The sequence below is a fragment of the Corapipo altera genome, unplaced genomic scaffold (genome assembly GCF_003945725.1).
Source record: "Corapipo altera isolate COAL_440 unplaced genomic scaffold, ASM394572v1 59788, whole genome shotgun sequence".
Lineage (NCBI taxonomy): Eukaryota > Metazoa > Chordata > Aves > Passeriformes > Pipridae > Corapipo > Corapipo altera.
Genome location: NW_020885228.1, coordinates 11822 through 31913, shown reverse-complemented (window position 1 = coordinate 31913; position 20092 = coordinate 11822). Strand labels below are relative to the sequence as shown.

Below are 20092 nucleotides of genomic sequence, written 5' to 3'. Positions count from 1 at the left end.
CCGCCTCGCTGCCGCCGCGCGACCGGGTCCCGCGCGCCGCGGCGGGCGATGGCGCTGCCGTTGCAGCCGTCACTGCCCCTGTCCCTGCCCGCGGCCGCGGCGGCGCTGGCGGCCCTCGCCGCCCTCCTCTTCGTCCTGGTGAGAGTCGCGCAGCGCGGTCACGGCGGGCCCGGGGGCCTCCGTGGCGAGGGCGGTGCGCGGGGCCGCTCCGTGCTCGCCCCCGCGGTGCAGAGCCGGGGCGCTGTCCGCGGATCCTGTCTTTGCCGGGGGGTCCCCGGGGGGGGCTGCGGCGGGCCCAGGCAGGGCTGGCCCAGGTTGGGGGCAGCGCGGGTGGCACCGGGAGCCGTCCGGGCAGCAGCTGGCGGGGCTGCGCTGGTGCGGGGGTTGGGGCGAGCGAGGCGTCCGGGGACCTGCGGAGGGGATAAAGACGCCTTGGGAAGTGTCCTGGTAACGCCCGTTCCCGGTAACCGTTTGGGAGGTCGCTGTGTCTCTGCGTGGCTGAAATACCCGGCAATTTGCAGAAGTTGGACACCCTAGAAGGCGGAATTCTGCTGCCTGTCCGCAGTGCCACGTATGCTTCCCGCCCGGGGAGATGGTGGAGGCACCGTCCCTGGAGGTGTTTAAGGAAAGACTGGACGTGGCGCTCAGTGCCGTGGTCTACTCAGCGTGATGGTGTTCGGTCTCGATGTTGGACTCGATGATCTCAGAGGTCTTTTCCAACCTAATTGATTCTGTGATTCTGTTCGTGGTGTCACCAAATTAAGTCCTCCAAACCGCAAGTTCTATGGCTTCATTTTAACCATTCATAAGGCCATCAGAGCCTCTGTTTTGCAAGCGCATGTGGGTGGCCAGTCACAAGCCATGCCCTTGATTTCAGTGGGGCAGGGGGGGATCAGAGGCAGCACCAGCATGTGTGCTCTGGATTACTTGGGAACGGGCAGTGGGGGCTTGGACCACGACTTTGGAGGCATCTGCATACTTTGCAGTCGAAAATAGCAACAAGCCAGTGATGGTGACAGTGGTCAGACTAGGAATAACCAAATGGCATGAGGGGATTTTGGTCCTCTGTGATTCAGTCAGTGGATGAAGTTCCACGCCATTGACCCACCGCATTACTGAAAAACAGTTGCCTTTTGTAGAACATTCAACAGCTCGGTCAACTTCTAACAGAATGCTCAACAATTTTTCTTATTTCTTTTTCGTCACAGATTTGTGCAATTGCTCATGTAACTGCCAAAAAAATGCCAACCCTTCACCGACACGAAGAAGAGAAATTCTTCGTAAACGCTGAAGGCAGGAAAGAACCTCTACCAAGTGTACATGATCCCCCTACAAGGGAACTCTCTGTTGTTGTGCCTTCATACAATGAGGAAGACCGGTGTAAGATTTTTCTTGTTTTGAGGAAAAGAAGAAAATCTATCTGTTGTTACTGTAATAATGCAGAGGTCAGTTATGTTTGGGGTAGATTCTAGCAGGCCAGATTATGTATCAGATTTTGGAAACAGTTTCCAGAAAATAGTCCAAATACATTGAATTTCAAAATTAAGGCATTGTGTCACTTGATTTCTGCTGCTAAAAATAAGAATCCTCTCTATTTTAGTGAACCTCAGAAGAATGGTTGTTCATTGCCTCTGTAAATGCTGCAAGGCAAGAAGTAAAAAAAGACTTTTAAAACTGATTTGAGAGCTTCCCACTCTTTAAACAACAGCAACTTCAGATGAGCAGAGAAAGGATGATCTCACACGTTTGTGTTTGACTTTGCAATACATACAAGTATACAAGTACCTGATACTGAGGAAGGGCTTTCAGGTGTGATAGAAATAATCAAACATGGTAGTACAGAAGCTGTCAGCTTGCTTAAATAGATAAAGTCAGTGCTGGTTTTCAGGGTCAATCATGAAGTATGATTTCTTTTTTTTTTAATCTTGTGTAGAGAATTACAAATTTCAAAATGAAAAGTTGGTTCCTCAGAAGAAATGTTTTTATCCTGTCTTTTATCATGTACGTGATTTTCTTCAGTGTTCTTTTTGCATTCAGAAAGGACAGCACTTAGAGTTGCAGCTGCTAAGCTTGTTTGCTGAAGGTAGTGTTGTATGAAAGAGTCGATTTGCTCAGCTTTGCTTTGTGGTTGCTCTCAGCTTGCTTGTGCAAGTACTTTTGGTGCTTTGCCTGTTATAATCTACTAACCTGACCTCCTCCGCCTTTTCTCTAGTACCTCTTATGATGGATGAAGCTTTGGATTATCTAGAAAAAAGACAGGTATTTTCTTTTTGGATTCAACATTTTTTTGTTGTGTGTATTACGTATAATAAGTTATTGATCTAGTCACTTTGTTATGTTGGTGTACATTAAACGGTAATACTTGACCACTTAGAAGTAATGCTTAGGTCTCTTAGTTATTTTTAGATCAAGTGCCAAAAAGTATTTTTAAATTAAGTAAACATTTAATATACTGTTATGGGATGAAGAAATCTTCATGTGAATGTTACCCTTCCAAGACAAAGCTAAGGATTAGCCATACATTTAACTTTCTAAACTAAATCCTAGCTTGTTCCAAGAAGTTTCATAAGTATCTGTTCTTCATTTTGGTTTGTTCTCTGGGTAAGAAGCCCATTGTGAAAGTTTGTGGATATTGTTCTGTTTGGATTTTCTTAACAGTGATGATGTTCTGAGTGTTCCATTTTTTACAACTGAATTGATTTTTGATTTCTGGATGGTAGCATGACAACCCAGCGTAATGGTATGTTCATCAAATATGGCAAAATTCTTTAATTATACCATGTGAACAAATTTACTATATCATATTAGTGTTCACTGGCAACCATAAATAATTTGAAACCTGCTAGGGAGAAAAGAATAATGATGTTTGAAAGACCTACTGCCTATTTAAGAAATTGGATTAAATGTATTATTTCTGTTTTTATTTTCAAGAAACGAGATCCTTCATTCACTTATGAAGTGATAGTGGTTAATGATGGTAGTAAAGATCAAACTACAAAGGTAAGAAAACTGAAGTGCCTTCCCAAGCATCAGGGGTGTCGGGTTTTTTGCTACATTTGTGGAATATAACAAATTTTCGCATTTATATTTTGGTACTTGAATAGTTGACAATTGAAGTTCATATTTCCGAGTACTTTCTGTCATTCTATATGCATCATGGATGTCACATATGCATATGAATACACATAATTCTTTTGCAAATTCTGGTTTTCTTGATTGGTGACTGTGACAGCCATTTTCCTGCAGCTGCGATTCTCAGAATTCTAATCCTAACGTCAAGAAATTTCTTGTGAAATACTCTATATATGCATAGTGATGATGTGAATATGAACTTTAGAAAGCTAAAAAGTCCTTTAAAATACTCAATTCATACTGTGATTGGCAGAACATCTGACATAGTTCTTCCTCATACCCTTCATGGCATTGTTTCTTTAAAAATCCCTGTGGCAGTAGTAGTATTTTCAAAATAGTTTTGTATTCTTCTGGTTTGACTTTGATGTACGTCACTGGAAAGGAAGGCTTGCTAACTTGAGGGCTTTTCTTACTGCTTGGAAGATGTTTGAGGTAGCTACTAAAATGTGTACTGCTTTTTGGTTTACTTTCCTTAAGCTCGTCCATTAAGGATTGCTCGTAAATATTTTTTACTACTGCACATTCCTTCTGGCATCTCCTTTAACTGAGCATACAGTGGCTGCAGGCCTCTGGACTTACAAGGACTCAAGACAACCTTTAGAAAAAATTAAGAGGAGAAAACTCATGCTTTGTCTTCCTCACAGCATGGAATAAAATCTGCAGATCCTTGCAGTGTGAGTGGGATTTTAGATCAATGTGAATTTTTGTTTAAAACCACAAATAGCAGCAAGACAAGTGATAAATAAGTGGCTGTAGTAGAAAATTGTATTTCTTTTATTAACTATTGGTGTTAATATGAAAGGTCTGTAATAGTATAAATTAGATTAGGATTGAGTTTTTTAGAGATGGGAGGATGGGGTTTGGAATATCCTGTTCTTTTGAACATGACTGGTTTCTTCAGTCTTCTTGTTTTGACTTTGAATTGGTTTTTATTTTCCTGAACAGACTCCAGCGAACACTGGCAATGTATTTGTGCCGACTGAAGTGGTTGTAGCTCTGTGCTGTTAATTTATTTTCTTTTAAAGGGTGAGCAAATGTAAACTTCTACCTTGATTCCTCGGTTTGTTTTATGCTGGTTTTTTGTGTGTCTATCAGGTTGCAATGCAGTACTGCAAGAAATATGGAAGCGACAAAGTGCGAGTACTTTCTTTGGTAAAAAATCGAGGGAAAGGAGGAGCAGTCAGGATGGTAATTGATGCTTTCATCTCCTTCTCTGTTTGAACTACCCCATATGCAGAAGACAGAGCTGTGCTGATTGACATTTTGAATTCAATGCATTAACAAAATGATTATGAGAAAACTGAGTACAGATTCTATAAATTAAAGCAAAACCTGTTTTTCAAAATAAACTTATTTGAGATCTTGGAAACAGTATTGTCTTGCCAGAAAGATCAATAGTGAAGACAATTTTTTATATGAGATTTCAAAGGGAAAAAAATACTTGAATTTCGTATTTATGTTAGTTCCACTTAGGAATAGGCTTGTGTTTATAAAAGCCAACCAAATAAAAAACACCCAACCAAACTGTTACAGATAAAAACTAAGGTTTTGTAGACAAAATAGAGCCAAATTTGCAAACTTTGCTCTCCAGGTCATAGATGTGTTTTTTAAAATGGCTAATAAAGAAGAATTCTCATCCAGCAAAGTTTGTGTTTACTGAAGCCCACTGTTATCACCCACACTCGATAGCAGAAACAGCACAATTGATGCTTTCACACAGACGTTATCCTGAAATCATCATGTCCTAAAAATAAAATAGCTGTTACACATTTAGAAGGAATATTTTTTCCTTAGATTACTTTTATGAAAAAGGGTGGTATCATCTGTGGGTTATCAGTGACTTGTCTTTTTCTGTGTTTTAAGCTCTATCTTTAATACGTCAGTTTTATTTTTTTATGAAAAATGAGTAAATATAGGAAAAGAAGAGAACATTATATTAAAACATCTGGAACTTTTGTAAACTATATACTTATTTCAAGAGAAGGAGAAAATTCTCTGTGTGATACAGTCTTGCAGTGCAGAGTGTAGAGTGGATGTGTATACAATACTTCCTTGACAGGGTTTTCCAAACTCACACCTCCTGGGCTGCGACAGTACTTTGGTCAAACCCGCTGCTAATTGTTTTCCTGTCTGGACCCCTTCAAAAATTTTGAAATTTGTCTGACAAATTTCAAAATGGCAAAACTGTCTGTGAGACCTGTGCATCACAAATGTTTTGTAGTGATACTGTGACTTAAAACTGAATCTTAAATTAGTTTTGAGAAGTAGCTCATGAATTCTCTTGAAACAATGTTGGGAAAAACTAGCACTGCATCCTCCTTTCCATAGCTCAAATGACAAAGAAAAGCCATCCAGTGTAGTGGTAGCTGCTAATCACTGCTTCTTGTGCTCCCCTCTACAGCTGACTGTAGGAACTTGTTGACTTTCAGATTTTGGGTTGTAAAGCTTTTAGTTTGCAACTCTCTCTTCAGAGGGATTGTTAGCCTTTTGTGTTCATGCGTTGTCTGTCACTGGACACTATGCAGTGTGTGAATTCTCTAGATGTTATTATAATATAAATTGGTAAATTGTTGTTAGTAACAGAATATTAAGACTCACCTGTTGTGTTGAATCTGTAAGATATCACTGTTCTTCTTACTACATTAGGTTTTTGGAGTCTTTTGCACCTAGCTTGTGACAAATACTGGTTTCAAAAGTGTTGATTTTTATTGACTGTTTTCATTGCAGGGTGTCTTTAGTTCTCGGGGGAAAAAAATTCTTATGGCTGATGCAGATGGAGCTACAAAATTTGCAGATATTGAAAAAGTAGAAGAAGGCCTAAAAAATCTCCAACCATGGCCTGTGAGTATAAATTCTCATGGCTTTAGTTTAATACACATGCACAGAGATTTGTAATTCTCAACTTGAGTTTTTTGAGGTCTAGTTGAAGATGTAGATGTAAGTCTGAAGACCTCTGTGTAAGCTTAGAAACCTCAAGAATGGGCTGTATGAAGGAGCTTCCACAGAGTTCTTAACTCCTTTGCATTCACTGTACCTACTTCAATGCAGTACAGAATGTTTTATTTATCCTTCCTTTAAGTTCTTTGAAACTGTTCTGTTCTGTATAAATACCATGTGTTGCCTCCTTAGTTTTCTTTGTTAACTGGTTTTTATTTCCATTTTGTCTGATGTCATCCTGTATACCTTTAAGGATGCATCCTAATTTCACCCTCTTCTAAAGAGGTTTTGTGTTCTCAGGGTCCTTAGCTAAATGACAGTATTTGGAAGAGCTTTTATTGTAAGAAAAAATTCAAAAACCTGTGGAACAAGAACACCTTCCTGCATAGTTATTCTCTTTTGGGAGCTTAACTTGAAAGAACTGAGGTTTGTTTTTTGCTTAAACACAGGTGAGTGAGGTACTTGTAGCTAGTTTCCCAAAGGCCAGAAGTGATACGCAGCCTTCCAGCTAGAGCTGCAAGGGATGTGCCTGTGGAAAGGATCGTGGTCTGTGACTGCAGAAGCACAAGTGCAGGAGCCAACAGGCAACAGTGTGACTCTGATGGTCTTTGCTGCCAGGGCAGCAGCAGCTGCTGCTTCTCCAGCATCAGTCCCACACTCTCAAACAGTATATTTGAGAGATTTCATGTGAGAAATAGTAGCATGAGAATAATGCTAAACCTTTTGTTTTCATCGCCTTGGTTTAATTTGAGGTTATATTTTTGCCTAACACTATGTCATTTTATTTGTTTGAAGATACATCAGTGCAAAAAGTACTTTATTCTGTTACCCATTTCACAATATTTAAAGAAAACATTCAGTTCCTAGGAATACTGCATGCTTATCTGTGCTAAGCACATACACTGTATGCATACAATAAACAATGTAAGCTAAACCAAACTGGAATAAATTGAAGCAATTTGTATGCACCATATGCAAATTGTAATAAACTTTAGATTATCTGTTAACTGTAGAGAAGACTGATTTAGGCTAAGAATTCAGGAGTAAAAGAGGTGCAGCTAGAGGAAGCATAAAAGTACACTGCTTTGAAGTTTTTTATTATATGGTTCTCAACACAAGATTCCACTGATTCCAAAAATACTAGTTAAAGTAATAACTCTTTATTTTATATTCCTGTACAGAACCAGATGGCTATTTCCTGTGGTTCTAGAGCTCATCTGGAGAAGGACTCAGTAGCAAAGGTTTGTTTCCATTTCCTGCTGTGTACTATTACCCAAATACTTCCATTGTTTGTTTCTGCCTTACAGATTTTGCAATTAAATAATCAATATTTGTAAAAGAATGGAAACTGAAAATAAGGAAAAGAATGTCATAAGTGTAGGATGTGCTCTGTCATATGCAGAAGATGTGTTCTAGATTTCAGGCACTTTTTACTGGTTTAAGTTACTTTTCCAATTTATAGATTTAATTTTTTTAGAAGCAGAGCTTCTAAACCCTGACAAAGTTTGTAACTAGTAACCAGTACTGGGACTAGAGTGGAAGGAAACTGATGAGTTCATTATTACTGATTCCCTTCCAGTGCAAGAGCTTGACTTGCAGATCTTGAAACTTGTTTAAAGTCAGTTAGGGATAATTAGCAGCCGACTGTTTGAAGAGTATCTCAATTCGTGGGAAACTGGTGTAATTTTTCTGTATTACTCATTGTAAAATTTTTGAGTTTTGAACACACAGACCGTACTGTTCTGTGTGTGGCTCTTGTGGAATAAACAGTAATGCATAGGCCCATGACCTTATCTTGAATCTGGTTTTCTGATGTCTTGGCAGAGAGTAGTTGACAAAGTACAGATATGGGACTTGTATTGCAACGAACGCATTATTGGGCTCATGTTTTCAGCATCATTGGATGTACTCATCATGTTGAATGTTTTCAAGAGTAAACTTTGTTTATGCTAATCTTTAATACTTGAAATAATTCTAAAATGTATACACGACTACTAAAATAGTTACAAAAGTTCAAACAGGTTACACTGATAATGTTCAGAAATTTGAGCCCAGAAAAAATGCTTCATTTTATGGTCAGGTTCTGATTGTAGATAAACTTTCTTTACTGCATTCATATTTCTTTTCATCTTTGAAGGTTTTGCTACATAGGGGAAAGCAATTGGAACAGGACTTTTATCTTTTAATACAAAAGTACAATTTTTAGGATGTGTCCATACTTTGTTTCCTGTTTCTCCTCGTATTTCTGACTTCAATAAAGGAATCACCAACTGGTTACGTAGTACTGATTTGTTTAAAATATGTAGCCCATTTTGTTTTGTCATGCAGCTGTCCCTAGTCTGACAGAGAAAGACTACTAAAATGGGAAGAAAATACCTATTGTATAGTGCAATAGGTATAAAAAAGTTGCAGAACAATCTTTTCGATGTTGGGATTTCCCTCTGGACTTAGTGGCATTTAAAACAGTAGAATGAAGCTGTGATAAGCAGCTGTATGGGATTTATTGAGACCAGAATTTTACCTTAAATTCAGTCTGAAGACATCAAGAATTCTGTTCTGCCTCCAGAATTGTTAATGTACTTTAGTTAATCCAAAATATTACATGCATAAATAGTCTTAGTAGTGATAATCATAATTCAGGAACTCCTCTTTGTGAAGTCTTTTGTCACTGTCTGACAATCATGCAACCTCTTAGCACTTCCCTTCTTACACTAGTGGCAGCCTTGTGTTCTTGGTTGCAGAGCCAAAAGAACCAAAGAAACCACACCAGATTGACCATTAACCTGGGACTGGAGCACTTTTTGAAAGGCACAAGCTATGGATTTTGATTTAAGTCAAAGGCTGTTACATAATAAACTGAGCATCTTCTCATTTTTCAAATGAGGTTCTAAATTGTTAGGTTTGAAGGCATCTCTTTTCACCCAGAGATGCTTACCAGTTAAATTGATGGCTCCTAAAGATTTTATATGATATTTGGCTTGCAGTCTTAGATACAATCACTTAAATTGAGCTTAAGGCCAGCAGTGAGTTCAGCAGTGATTTGTATATCAGAGTTCTGGTTGTTTAGGAACTATCTTGAATAAAAGACTAAGAACGACCTCTGCAAATCCAGTCTCCAGCCTCTGGAGTCCATGGACAAACTTATCCATATGATTATTGCATCAAGAACAAAAGTGAAACCAAAGAGCAGGCTGGGAGAACATTTACCAGGAACATAAAATATATCTGTGAAAGCAAAGGAACAAAAGAGATGACTGTGTAACATTGCTGAAAATATAAAATGAAATATTATCTTGCACAGTACCCTTTACTGTAGGCCTGGTTTTTACTTGGTCCGTTGTGTACTGCAAAAAGTTGCATTCTTCAGTTGCGTTCTCTTAAGTGCCTTAACATGGTGTGTGCAAACTCTGGCGATCATTTAGTCTTGAATGAAAGAAGTGGATGGCAAATAACAAGAGATGCTCCCATTTGGGTTTTTTAATAATAAAAAACTTTTTTCAATTTTTTTGTTGGATTAACAGCTGGAACCTGTTTAGTTTAACTGTGTATTCTTAAGAGTAGCACTTTATGGAGTCCTACTGGATTATTATTTATGGAGTCCTACTGGATTATTATTTATGGAGTCCTACTGTCTGTCCTGGTAACTTTTGAATCTTTTGCATCTGTGCAGCCAATTTTTAGAAGAACAAGAGGACTAGACAGAGGGAAAAAATAGCTTAAAAATGTCCAGTGAAGTAGAGCGTGTAACATGCCATCCTCTTCCTCCTTCACTCTACTTTTCCTTGGGGAATTCCCAAAGAATCATGCAGAAGATGCTGTGGCTGTCCCACTCATTATTTGAAATCCAGGTGCAGGTTCCTGCTTTACTTAATAAAGCATTATTCCAAGTGAAAAGCTGCTGTGAATTGGGGAAAGAAGAAAAAAGAACTTGGACTTCTCCTATCCTAGAGGGCACTTGGCTGGCAAGTCTTTCAGCTGTAGTTTTGTTTCACTGTAACAATTGATAGGTTCTATTTTCATTCCAGTGCAAACCAAAAACAGTTTACAAACTTTGAAAGCTGTCACAAAACAGAATTATTGTCCTGTAAGACAGCTCTGTTCAAGCACTTCACTCATCACTTAAATGAAACCATCTAACTTACTGCGTTTTGTCCACAGCGCTCCTACTTTCGAACTCTCCTTATGTACGGCTTCCACTTCCTTGTTTGGTTTCTCTGTGTCAAAGAGATCAGGGACACACAGTGCGGATTTAAACTTCTAACCAGAGAAGCTGCCTTGCGGACTTTCTCAACTCTTCATATAGAACGCTGGTAAATTGTTCCTTTTTTTTGTTGTTGCAGGGTTTTTTATAATTGAACGTGGTTTTGAAAAAATAATTTTAGTATTGCAGCTACTATGAAGCATGTTATGTCTGTGTATAAATCCTAGCTGCTCAGTTTAACCAGTTGTAGTACTGCTTACATGGCAGCTTAGATTTCTTGTTGTGTTCAAATATCCTGGTAATTGCTAGAAATTCTATATTTTTTACAATTCAGTACTGCTTAAGCAAAACATTTTACCTAGAATCAATATCTAATGTTTGTAATTGCTCAAGACTCAAGTGAAAGCAAATGCCTATTCTTTACTTATTTTCTTGCTAAAATATTTGATGAGAGGACTACTGATAGATATCATAAGTCTAAGACAACAGAAGATGATTCATAGTCTTTGAATCACTTTAGAGCTCCTTTTGTTGTAATTTAGCTAGAACAGTTCCCTTATGAGAGTGATATAGTGATGAGTACTGTTATGGGGACTAAAACACTGTTTCCACACAATTGCTACAGTTTCTATAAATTTCCCGCACCCCAACTGTTGCTTAAAAGGATAGTTTAATTATGTATAATCAAATATTTTCAAATTGTTGTCTTCATTCAAGAAAATCTCTCGTGAGCTACTGCTTGCTGGCAGGGAACAGAATTACTGAACAGTGTTCCTGTACAAAAATGTGTGCAATCCTACAGTAGCTAGTCAATTCCAATACATCTAGTTTTAGGCTGAGGTTTGGCAGAGATAGTTGAGCTACACTGCTCCTCCAGAATGAAATTGCAAAGGTAGTGTTTGGGCACACAAGTGTGGAACACAGACCTTCTGTTGTATGGAATCTGTAACTGTGTGCAGTCAATGTTCAGAAAATCACTTTTCTACTGGAGTGGTTTGCTTATCACTCTAAAGGAAACTGTAACTGAGCCAGAAGTATGGTTTGTGCTGCTACCTCCAAACCCTATTTAACTTCACTTTAATAAATTAAGCTCTTCAAGAAGAAAATGGAAAGAAATAAATTAGGATAATCAGTTTAAGCTGTAAAAATGCAATCTTAAATTTTATTCTTTTTTAAACTGAAGATTCTGATTGTAATTGCACTTACTGATTATATAAAGTGTTTTCTACAGAAAAAATCTTAGTAAGCTTTCTTCTGCTGCTTCAATTCTCTAGCACCAAAGGAATGAAAGAGTAAAAATAATTGTTCTGTACCCCATTATCTGGGAATAGAGGCAAAGAAAAAAGGATATTGCTAACTTATTTTATAGTAATTATATTATTGATGTGTAACAAACCAGATCTTCATATCTTAATTCATTGTACCTTGTATGTACTGCTATAAAATTTGCCTTCTATTCTAGCTTTGTTATTTACAGTAATGCAAAAACTAATCCCCTGTGTGTTTTCTTATTTATCAAAATGTACTACTTAATGATGAAGTATGTTTGTTTTGTTTGTCAAGGAAAGAATTTGTCAAATTTGTCAAATTCTTCTAATAAAGAAGCTATTCAGATAATTCCAATTCACAAATTTGCAACAATAGTTGGTTTGGGTTTTTTAGTTTGGTTTAATTTTCCACTAAAACAGGAAATATATTGTCTGGTTTTATCTTTATCTGTCTGTTAACAGTTTCTGTGTTTCCCTACCTTCATTTTAATATTTATTGGCTAATTTTAACAAATCTGACAACAGTAGAGGTTTCAAGATCAAAAGCTTTGGCGAGTTTTGTGGAAACTGAAACCCTCTTAGAGGAGAGAAACCCAGTGCTGAAGAAAAAAAAAACTACAATAAGGACTCAAAAGTAACTTTCCAGCTTCACAACTAGTCATTTCACGTGTGTATCTTGTCAGTGAACAAAACAGAGTACTGTCCCTTTCCCAGTTAATATTTATAAGATCTGGAAATAAACAGGGGCATGGGGAAGTATATGGAAAGAGTGGGTAAATTAAAGGAAATGATAGTCCTAAGTGAAATGTCAGTGTTGTACAAACAAGTGGGATAATTGCAGTTGGAAATTATGTAGGGATACCAAGTAGTCATCCCATAGAACTTCCATTAGATTCTTTTTTATGTAATTATGTAAGAACCAGAAATAACCCAATAATGGAAAGCTTTTATTTTAAACAAATCTGACCCCTGATACCTTTCCATTGCATAACATGTGTGTAAAAAGGAAAATAAAAACTGATTAGATATTGTGCCATAATGGTTATGTATATACCACAAGTGTGCAAACATAAGAGTAAGGAATAAGTTGTCAGTATTGTATTTCTGCTGGAACCTGGAACAGCGTGGGGTCCCCAGCTGTGTCACAGAGCAGCTCATTGATACTGAGACCATCAACAAGGGGTTGCAGAGAAACCACTATCTTGATATTGGGTAAGAGGCTCTGAAATCTGGGTTTGTTACAGCCTCTGCATCACTGCACTGGGGCTATTCAACATGTGAAGAAATTATTTGATTCTCTTTGAGTCTTAAAATCCCACAAGTGAAGTGCAGCTCTGTTAGGTATTGAAAGAAGAGTTCAGGATGGTCAGTGCATAATGGAGGAGAGTGCTAGAGAATATTCAACAAACAAACAGCATTTAATCAAATAAAAGCCATCTGAGAGCAACCTGGGGCTTCCCACCTGCTGCACTGGAGCGTGTGGTGAACTATTGAAGGGAATGAACATGAGACTTCTGCAAAAACCAGGTCATCTGTCCTGTCCAAGTTTTGTCAGGCTTGGATTTTTTGGGGTACTACAGTGCTAGGTGAATTCTTGTGTGAGCACATAACAAATATTTAGACTAAAATTCATGAAAAACATGTTTACTCATGATGTTAATATAAAATCACTATAAAATCAGCTATCTAGTAATTCCTACCTGCTTAGACCTTCACTTTTTTATGCTTTCTTCATGCTTTTTCCCTTCCAGTGGACATTGATGGGAAAATCACCTCTTTAATGTTAAAAGTACTAGAAAACAGACCACATTTTTCTTCTTGCTATGGTGAATTTGATTTATAGATGCTTCTATTTAGGAAATTTCGAAAGCAAACTGAAGTATACAAGTAAAAATACACTTTTATCATTATGGCAATAAGGATCATGTAACACTTTTTTAAGAGAGACCAACATATTTCATAGCATATTAAAGTTTAGAAAGCATTTGAAAATTAATAGATGCTGCAAACTGTTTATATATTCAATATTAAGAAGTAATACTTAAATCCTAAGCTATCTTTTTTTTGTGAGTGTTCTCATTGTCTTTTTGTTTAACTGTCCTTTGGAGAGCTGGCTGTGTATAAATAAATACAAACCAAACATTCTTGAAATTTACTTTTCTAAATAGCAATGTTTTGACATTAGTTTGAAATGAGAACAACCTTTTGAGCAGAGAGCATATGCTTTGTGGTTTAGGTTCTGAATCTGATTACGCTATTAATCTTTTTTTCAGAAATGGATGGAGCACATATTTTAATTTAAAACTTAAAATTAAAAGAAATATTATAAAAACATAACAGAGACAGTTGTATTTACTCAGTTCAGGCTACAAAAGAAAGTCTAGTTCTGCATCTACAGTCTTGACCTGAGAAATGTAACTGTGTTAAATTCTGATGCACAGGAGAAATACTAGGCAATTAAATGGTCTCACTGGCAGAATTTTCCTATCCTAAATTTGATCATTGCTTTCTTCTGACAACAACAACAACAACAACAAAATTTCCTTCAAGCCAGAAAATGTCCATCCTTAGGAGAACTAGACATAGCAGCGATTACTGTCCTACCTGGCATAATGATAAAAGGAGGGGAAATTCAAAACATAGTTCTAGTCCTGGTTTGATCAACAAACTTTTTGAAGTGGCAATTTATAATGATATTACCCAAGCCAGCAGATCACTGATAAGATCAAGTTGTTGCTATTACTTTTGTCTATAAAAGTTGCCTTGTGCACTGAACAAACCATGCTGTTTCACTTTTAAAACTGGAAAGATCAATATAAAAAATTAAAAATTTGTTTCTCCAGTTTGTCGCTTATATCTAGATGTGAATCACTATATAAAAATGACAGAAAAATTAGGGTTCATATTGCCACAGGGGTTTTTTCCCTACTTCTTTGGCATTATAGATTAACACAAGCAGTGGAATGAATTTTTTACCTGGCTTTGTGCATGGCAAGTAGATTTGTTTATTAATGTCTAATCAACACAAAACCATTTTGCTATTTTAACTTTGTCTCTTTTGTCTTGTAAGAAGTCCTGCTCCTGGCAGACATATGTGGACTTTCAAAAGCCCCAGTTTAACTAGAGCAGTGCTGGCAGACTAACCCACTTGACATCCTGTTTCGTTCTTAGACCACTGGAGGTTTTCTCTACCTAGTAAGAGTTTACTGGAAAAACATATCTTGGGTGTACAAAAGTCCTGAATTCCAGTTAAAACTTTATAATATTAGTTATTTTGTAAGCTCAAGCATTTTAAGGGTTCAGTTTAAAAGGACTGAATTAATTAAACACCTACCAACTTGATGTTCAAATTAATTTTAGCCAGCATCGTCTTAAATTGTAACTTAACCAAAACACAACTACCTGGAGAATTTTTTCTTTATTTTACATTACATATTAGTGTTAACTAACATATAATAGAGCCACTGTTAGAAATAGATGGGGAAATTGTTCACACCATATATTTTTATGTGTCTAAATTTTTTGGATCTAAACTTAGATTGGAACCTGAATTCGTTCAAGCTGGACCCAAACTTAGGTATTCTGAGCTGTATGTCCCCCTTCCAAGAGGCACCTACTTTGAGTCTCTGCAGCAGGATGAAGTACATGGTGTGAGTAATACCTTTCTGTTTCAAAGAGTGGTTTTGACCCATGTTAACTAGTCACAAATGACTTCTTGGCTAATCACACTCACCAACTCATCCACTGATGTGGCTGTGGTCTCCTCTAGGACAGGCTTCATGTAACATATTCACCCTTAAATCCTGGCTGTGGAAGCTTTTATATGGTTCTTCTATACCGTCTGAATCTGGTGATCAGCAATGTGGGTGTAATGCTGTATTGAACACACTGTGGTCTGTATTCCCTGATTAACTATTCTGGTATACTGAAAGATGGTGAGGGAAAGGGAAGAAAGAAGATACCCAGTAATATTCTATTAAAGTCATTCTCCCTTCAGCTTTGATTAGGGGTTTTTTTTAATTTCAGGATATGTTCACTGTTATCCAAAGGGCAAGCACATGTAACAATATTAATGTTCAACCTGATTAATTTCTGTGCTTTTAATCTTTTACTTTGAGCACTGTAGTTCACAGAGCTATTTAATGTTGTTTTTTTGTGATGTATGTACTGACATTCCAGTAATCAGTTGTCCACAGGAATCGTTGCAAATAACTACTAGTTCACTAGGCTAATACTTTATGTAGTAATACTTTTAGAGGAACTCATATAATCTAATTCAGCAGACAATTATTCTGTGTCTTTTAAGATTTTTAATCATTTAAGTAGTAAGTATTACAAAATTAGATTTAGTCTTAATACACATGATTCATAAACATTCAAAGGTGAATACATGGGGGTTTTGGCTTACAGATGTAAAATGTCAGCAAAAAAATTAAATAATATAACTTCAGTCAAAGAGACTGTGGTGTAATTAATAAAATAATAAAATTATAATATTTCATATTTTAATGCTGTCCAGTGATATCAGTAGTTCTCCTGTAATGTTCATGGAGAGCACAAGTTCAGGTTGATACCTGTTTGCCCGTGATTTCACCAGCAAGCCAGCATGCTGTGGTCTGCACTTCAGTGGGAACCTACATGTGTATGTCATACCTAAGGGCATATTTCAAAGTTGACTGCTGTTGTTGCATTCATTAATAGTTTTACAGAAATACACTGCTAAAAAGGAGAGGGTGGCTTGAAGTAGAAGGAAATAACTTCTGAACCTGGCTACCAACCTGCTAAAGTATGTCTTTTTGCCTGCTCTTGATCACCTGTCTGTCTCTTTCTACCCTTTCTGTAATGTTAGATGGAATTACCAATGACTTAAATTCAAGCAACCCTTGCAGCATGAATGAATAACATGGGGGGTTTATTGCATACATTTTCTCCAGTAGCAAAAGATTTTTTTCATTTCAAAAGAAAACTGTCTTGGACTTAGCAATGAGAATTTAAGGAGAATCTAAGCTTATGAAGTTACTGAGAGAAAATGTGAACTAATATTGAATTGTACTTGACTGCCTCACAGGCATGTTTTCAAGACTCCTCTGTAAGCTGGCCTTGAACATCTGCTCCACTGACTTCAAACTGGGAATCTTACCAACAGCTTGGCTAAAATGTTTCCAGTTCCTTAACCTTAGTCTTGTGGGGTAAAAAACCCAAAACCTCTGTATTTGGATATGTTTTGAATCTAGTAGAAATTACATATGAAAGGCCATTGACAGCTTTCTTCCAATACAGACTAGTATTTTTAAAAAGCTGCTTACTTGGGGGAATAGGAGACTGTTTAGCCTAAATTCCAGTTATTAAAACTCATTTAAGGAAGAGGAACATCCCTAGTGGCATTTGAAGACTACAAAAAAAAAGACCTAGCAATCAATAAATCTAAGAAATTTAACAAAAATCACTAGAATCTTCATAATTATGATTTGCATTCACCCTTGTCAGTAGTAACTACTGGCAGTTTCATATGCTGATTTTTACACAAGGATTACAAACTGCCAAACTACTTGTCTAACATCAAAAGCTTCAGTGCTTCAGGTCCACAAGGCCCATTTGAGCATGTGGTTTCAAGAATGAAACACACAAACAATCCTCTGTGCAGAGAACTGAGAGGATTGAGGTATATTTTGTACAAAGTGAGCAGAAAAGGGCAGCTGACTTAGAGCAGGATCACTTCCCCAGTTCATTTTGCTGCACAACCTGCAAAAAATTGTGCCAGCAAAAAACGTAAGTGTCTCAAGAAGGTTTCTGTGTTGTGCTTTAAATGGTCACTGGATAAAGTAAAACTGTTGTTCAGGTCCTGTTATGCACAGTAACTTAGATCATTTCTCACTTCTGTGCTGCTGCCTTGAGTTTCTTGAGTTAGAAAGTACAAGGAGAAACCATCAGATCCACATAAAGCCACAGCACGTAGTTGTCCCCTTGGATGAAAGCCCTAGAGATGTGGAGTGACACTGTACGTTTGACTGCTTGGTCTTTATGGTCTTTAAAAATGTTTAAATCACGATAGTGGCCAGAATGAAAAGCAAGCAGTGGTCTGGATACAGCATGACCTTATACTTCAAAAACAGGATGCAGTGAAGCGTTGTTGTTATTGTTGTAATATTGTATATTGGCTGTGTTCTGAGATGTGCAGTCAGGGAAATAAATTTTCCTTCCTTGTGCATCTGACCTCTAGAGCACTAGTATCAACTGCATAATTGAACAATTAGTTCAGTTATGCACTTGATACCAATTAAATCAGGCAAGGGATTTAATTAACATTGCCACTGTCTTTCTTCTGGAAATAAATGTGACTGTATTTTCTATTTCCTGTTCTTCTTCAGGGCATTTGATGTGGAACTTCTTTATATAGCCCAGCGCTTGAAAATACCTATAGCAGAAGTTGCTGTCAACTGGACTGAAATAGAAGGTAGGCAAATTCTTTATATTCTTGTAAGATTCCTTACATGTCAATCCAGAATAAAGTAGCCAAGGGTGTGCCCATTTTTTACGCAGTTTTGATAACTCACAGCCTTCTTTCCATACAAATTTTGAATTTCGTGTCCTTGCCAGCCTTCTTCCGTGGCTTTTTACAGGAATAGTAGGTGAAGGGGTAGCAAGAGAGAGAAACTCTGCACTCCCACTGGAGGCAAAAGTAGGTAGTTATACTGCTAGGACAAAACACTACTTTGGCATGTCCTCTTGCTGTAATGTGTTAATAAAAATAGAGCCATTGTAAAATACTGTGCAGGAAGTCTGACCATTATGGCTTATTGATTCAACTTCATTTCACTGTGTCTTACCTTCCAAATTTCTCAGCTATTAAGGCCTCCTCTAAGGCACCATCTCTCCTTAAGATGTGATATTCTTTCAGACCCATAGGGAGGTCTCTGACACTGGGTTACTGGAAAGTATAGCTCCATGCATATTTCGCCATAGCAGAGCCAGCTTAAGAGGTATTGCTTGCTTCTACTCACTTCCTTCCCATCAAATGCAGTTCCTCCATTTTTTTTTACCTTTTCATGTTTTTATCTTTTCTTAACCTCAATCTCTTCCCCTCAACACAAATCCTGAACAACAAATAGTACAATGAGCTGCAGTGATGATGAAGGGTGCAAGTAGAGAACATCCTGAGCCAGCTTTGCTAGAAAAGAAATGCTTCCTTTCAGTGCAGTTCCACATGTGCATTGCACCTATCACAAATGTTAGCAAAGATGGAAGAAGGCTTGGTTTCATGGTGTGGTTTCCTTACTTGCCTGAAGATTGGCACATTCATGTTACTGCTGTAAGACAAGGTGGTGATGTTCTTCTCCAAAGTCAATAAAAAGATCATTTGCCCAATTATTGGTGTTCAGGTTCCTAGTTACTTGAACAAAGCCTTATTATGGAGAAGACTGTTCATCTTGTCACATACATGGAATTACTGTGCTGCTTGCAAACTAGTCTCCCACGTATGGATGGCGTAGTGTAATTATTATAAAGCAATAACTTTCAAAATATAATTTTTTTTAAGATCTAAGTTGTGGGACTGAGCATGCTGAGAATGCAGTTTCAAGACTGCTTGAGTGTGTGTCTTGCCAATGCTCATTTTTTTCTAACAATGTCCTTCTGATTTTCTTCTTCATTAATCACAGGTTCTAAGTTAGTTCCCTTTTGGAGCTGGCTGCAGATGGGCAGAGATCTTCTTTTTATACGACTGCGATATATGACTGGTGCCTGGCGGCTTGAAAGAAGAAAATGTAATTAGGTTATTTACATTTTCCAAATATATTATTATACTTAATAGAACAGTTAGAACAGTTTCAATCAAGTGAAGTGGTGATGAAAACTGAGGTAATTCTTCATTGCTGCTCTTGTATGTTTCATTTTTGCAGCACATATGTGTTTTGTAAGATTGCCAGCAGGGAATTTGTACATTTTGAAAAGAGAAAGCATTTCAAAAAAGATTTTCTTACCTGGTAATCAAGTTTTTATTTCATTAAATAATAGCTTTAACATGTCTTATAAATTAATTCAAATAAATATATCTGCTTTTGTCTCATCACACTTCCGGAAATTTCCATATACATATTAAAAAGAGGCACTCTATTCTACATTGTGCAGTGTTGTGTTGTGAATGACTACAAACATTTGTTTCTGTGATATCTGGAAATTTTAGGCCATATCGTAATTTGGAATTATCATTCATGGTTTGCACTAATGCATGTTTAGATTCAGTATTATGGGAAACATTAATGGATTTTACTGAGTTATAACAGTAATGTTATACTTTCAGTAGTCTATTGACATTCCAAATGTTTTTGTCTGAAGCTGAAATAGTTTTCCGGAGATAAAACTTCACATCATGTCCAGACTGTAGAAGGTCCAAGAGCAAGCACATTTAGTTTTAAAATGTTGTCTTTTATAAATGTGTTTTGTTCGTGTGTACTAATTATTCCTACCTACTCAAGGCTAGGAGTCCTTAACATATACAGGTCTGAAGTGAAGAGGGTATGGACAGCTAGTTCAGAACATGCAAAAATGAGACCCA

The 20092-nt window shown here is 37.3% G+C and overlaps 1 protein-coding gene across 3 annotated transcripts; it reads left to right on the top strand.

Annotated features, from left to right (window-relative positions):
- The first annotated feature begins 48 nt into the window (after positions 1 to 48).
- On the top strand, positions 49 to 19608 carry ALG5 (ALG5, dolichyl-phosphate beta-glucosyltransferase). Of its 3 annotated transcripts, none has more exons than XM_027631355.1 (10): positions 49 to 138; positions 1209 to 1380; positions 2213 to 2259; positions 2932 to 3000; positions 4228 to 4320; positions 5860 to 5973; positions 7251 to 7310; positions 10228 to 10379; positions 17907 to 17992; positions 19197 to 19608. In XM_027631355.1, the coding sequence occupies exons 1-10, from the start codon at positions 49 to 51 to the stop codon at positions 19307 to 19309; spliced, it is 996 nt and encodes a 331-aa protein (XP_027487156.1). In that variant the 3' UTR covers positions 19310 to 19608. The 3 variants fall into 3 exon arrangements, with proteins under 3 accessions (XP_027487156.1, XP_027487158.1, XP_027487157.1); XM_027631357.1 differs by lacking the exon at positions 49 to 138 and adding an exon at positions 397 to 447 and having other exon boundaries at positions 19197 to 19309; XM_027631356.1 differs by lacking the exon at positions 49 to 138 and adding an exon at positions 578 to 616 and having other exon boundaries at positions 19197 to 19309.
- The last annotated feature ends 484 nt before the right edge of the window (positions 19609 to 20092 follow it).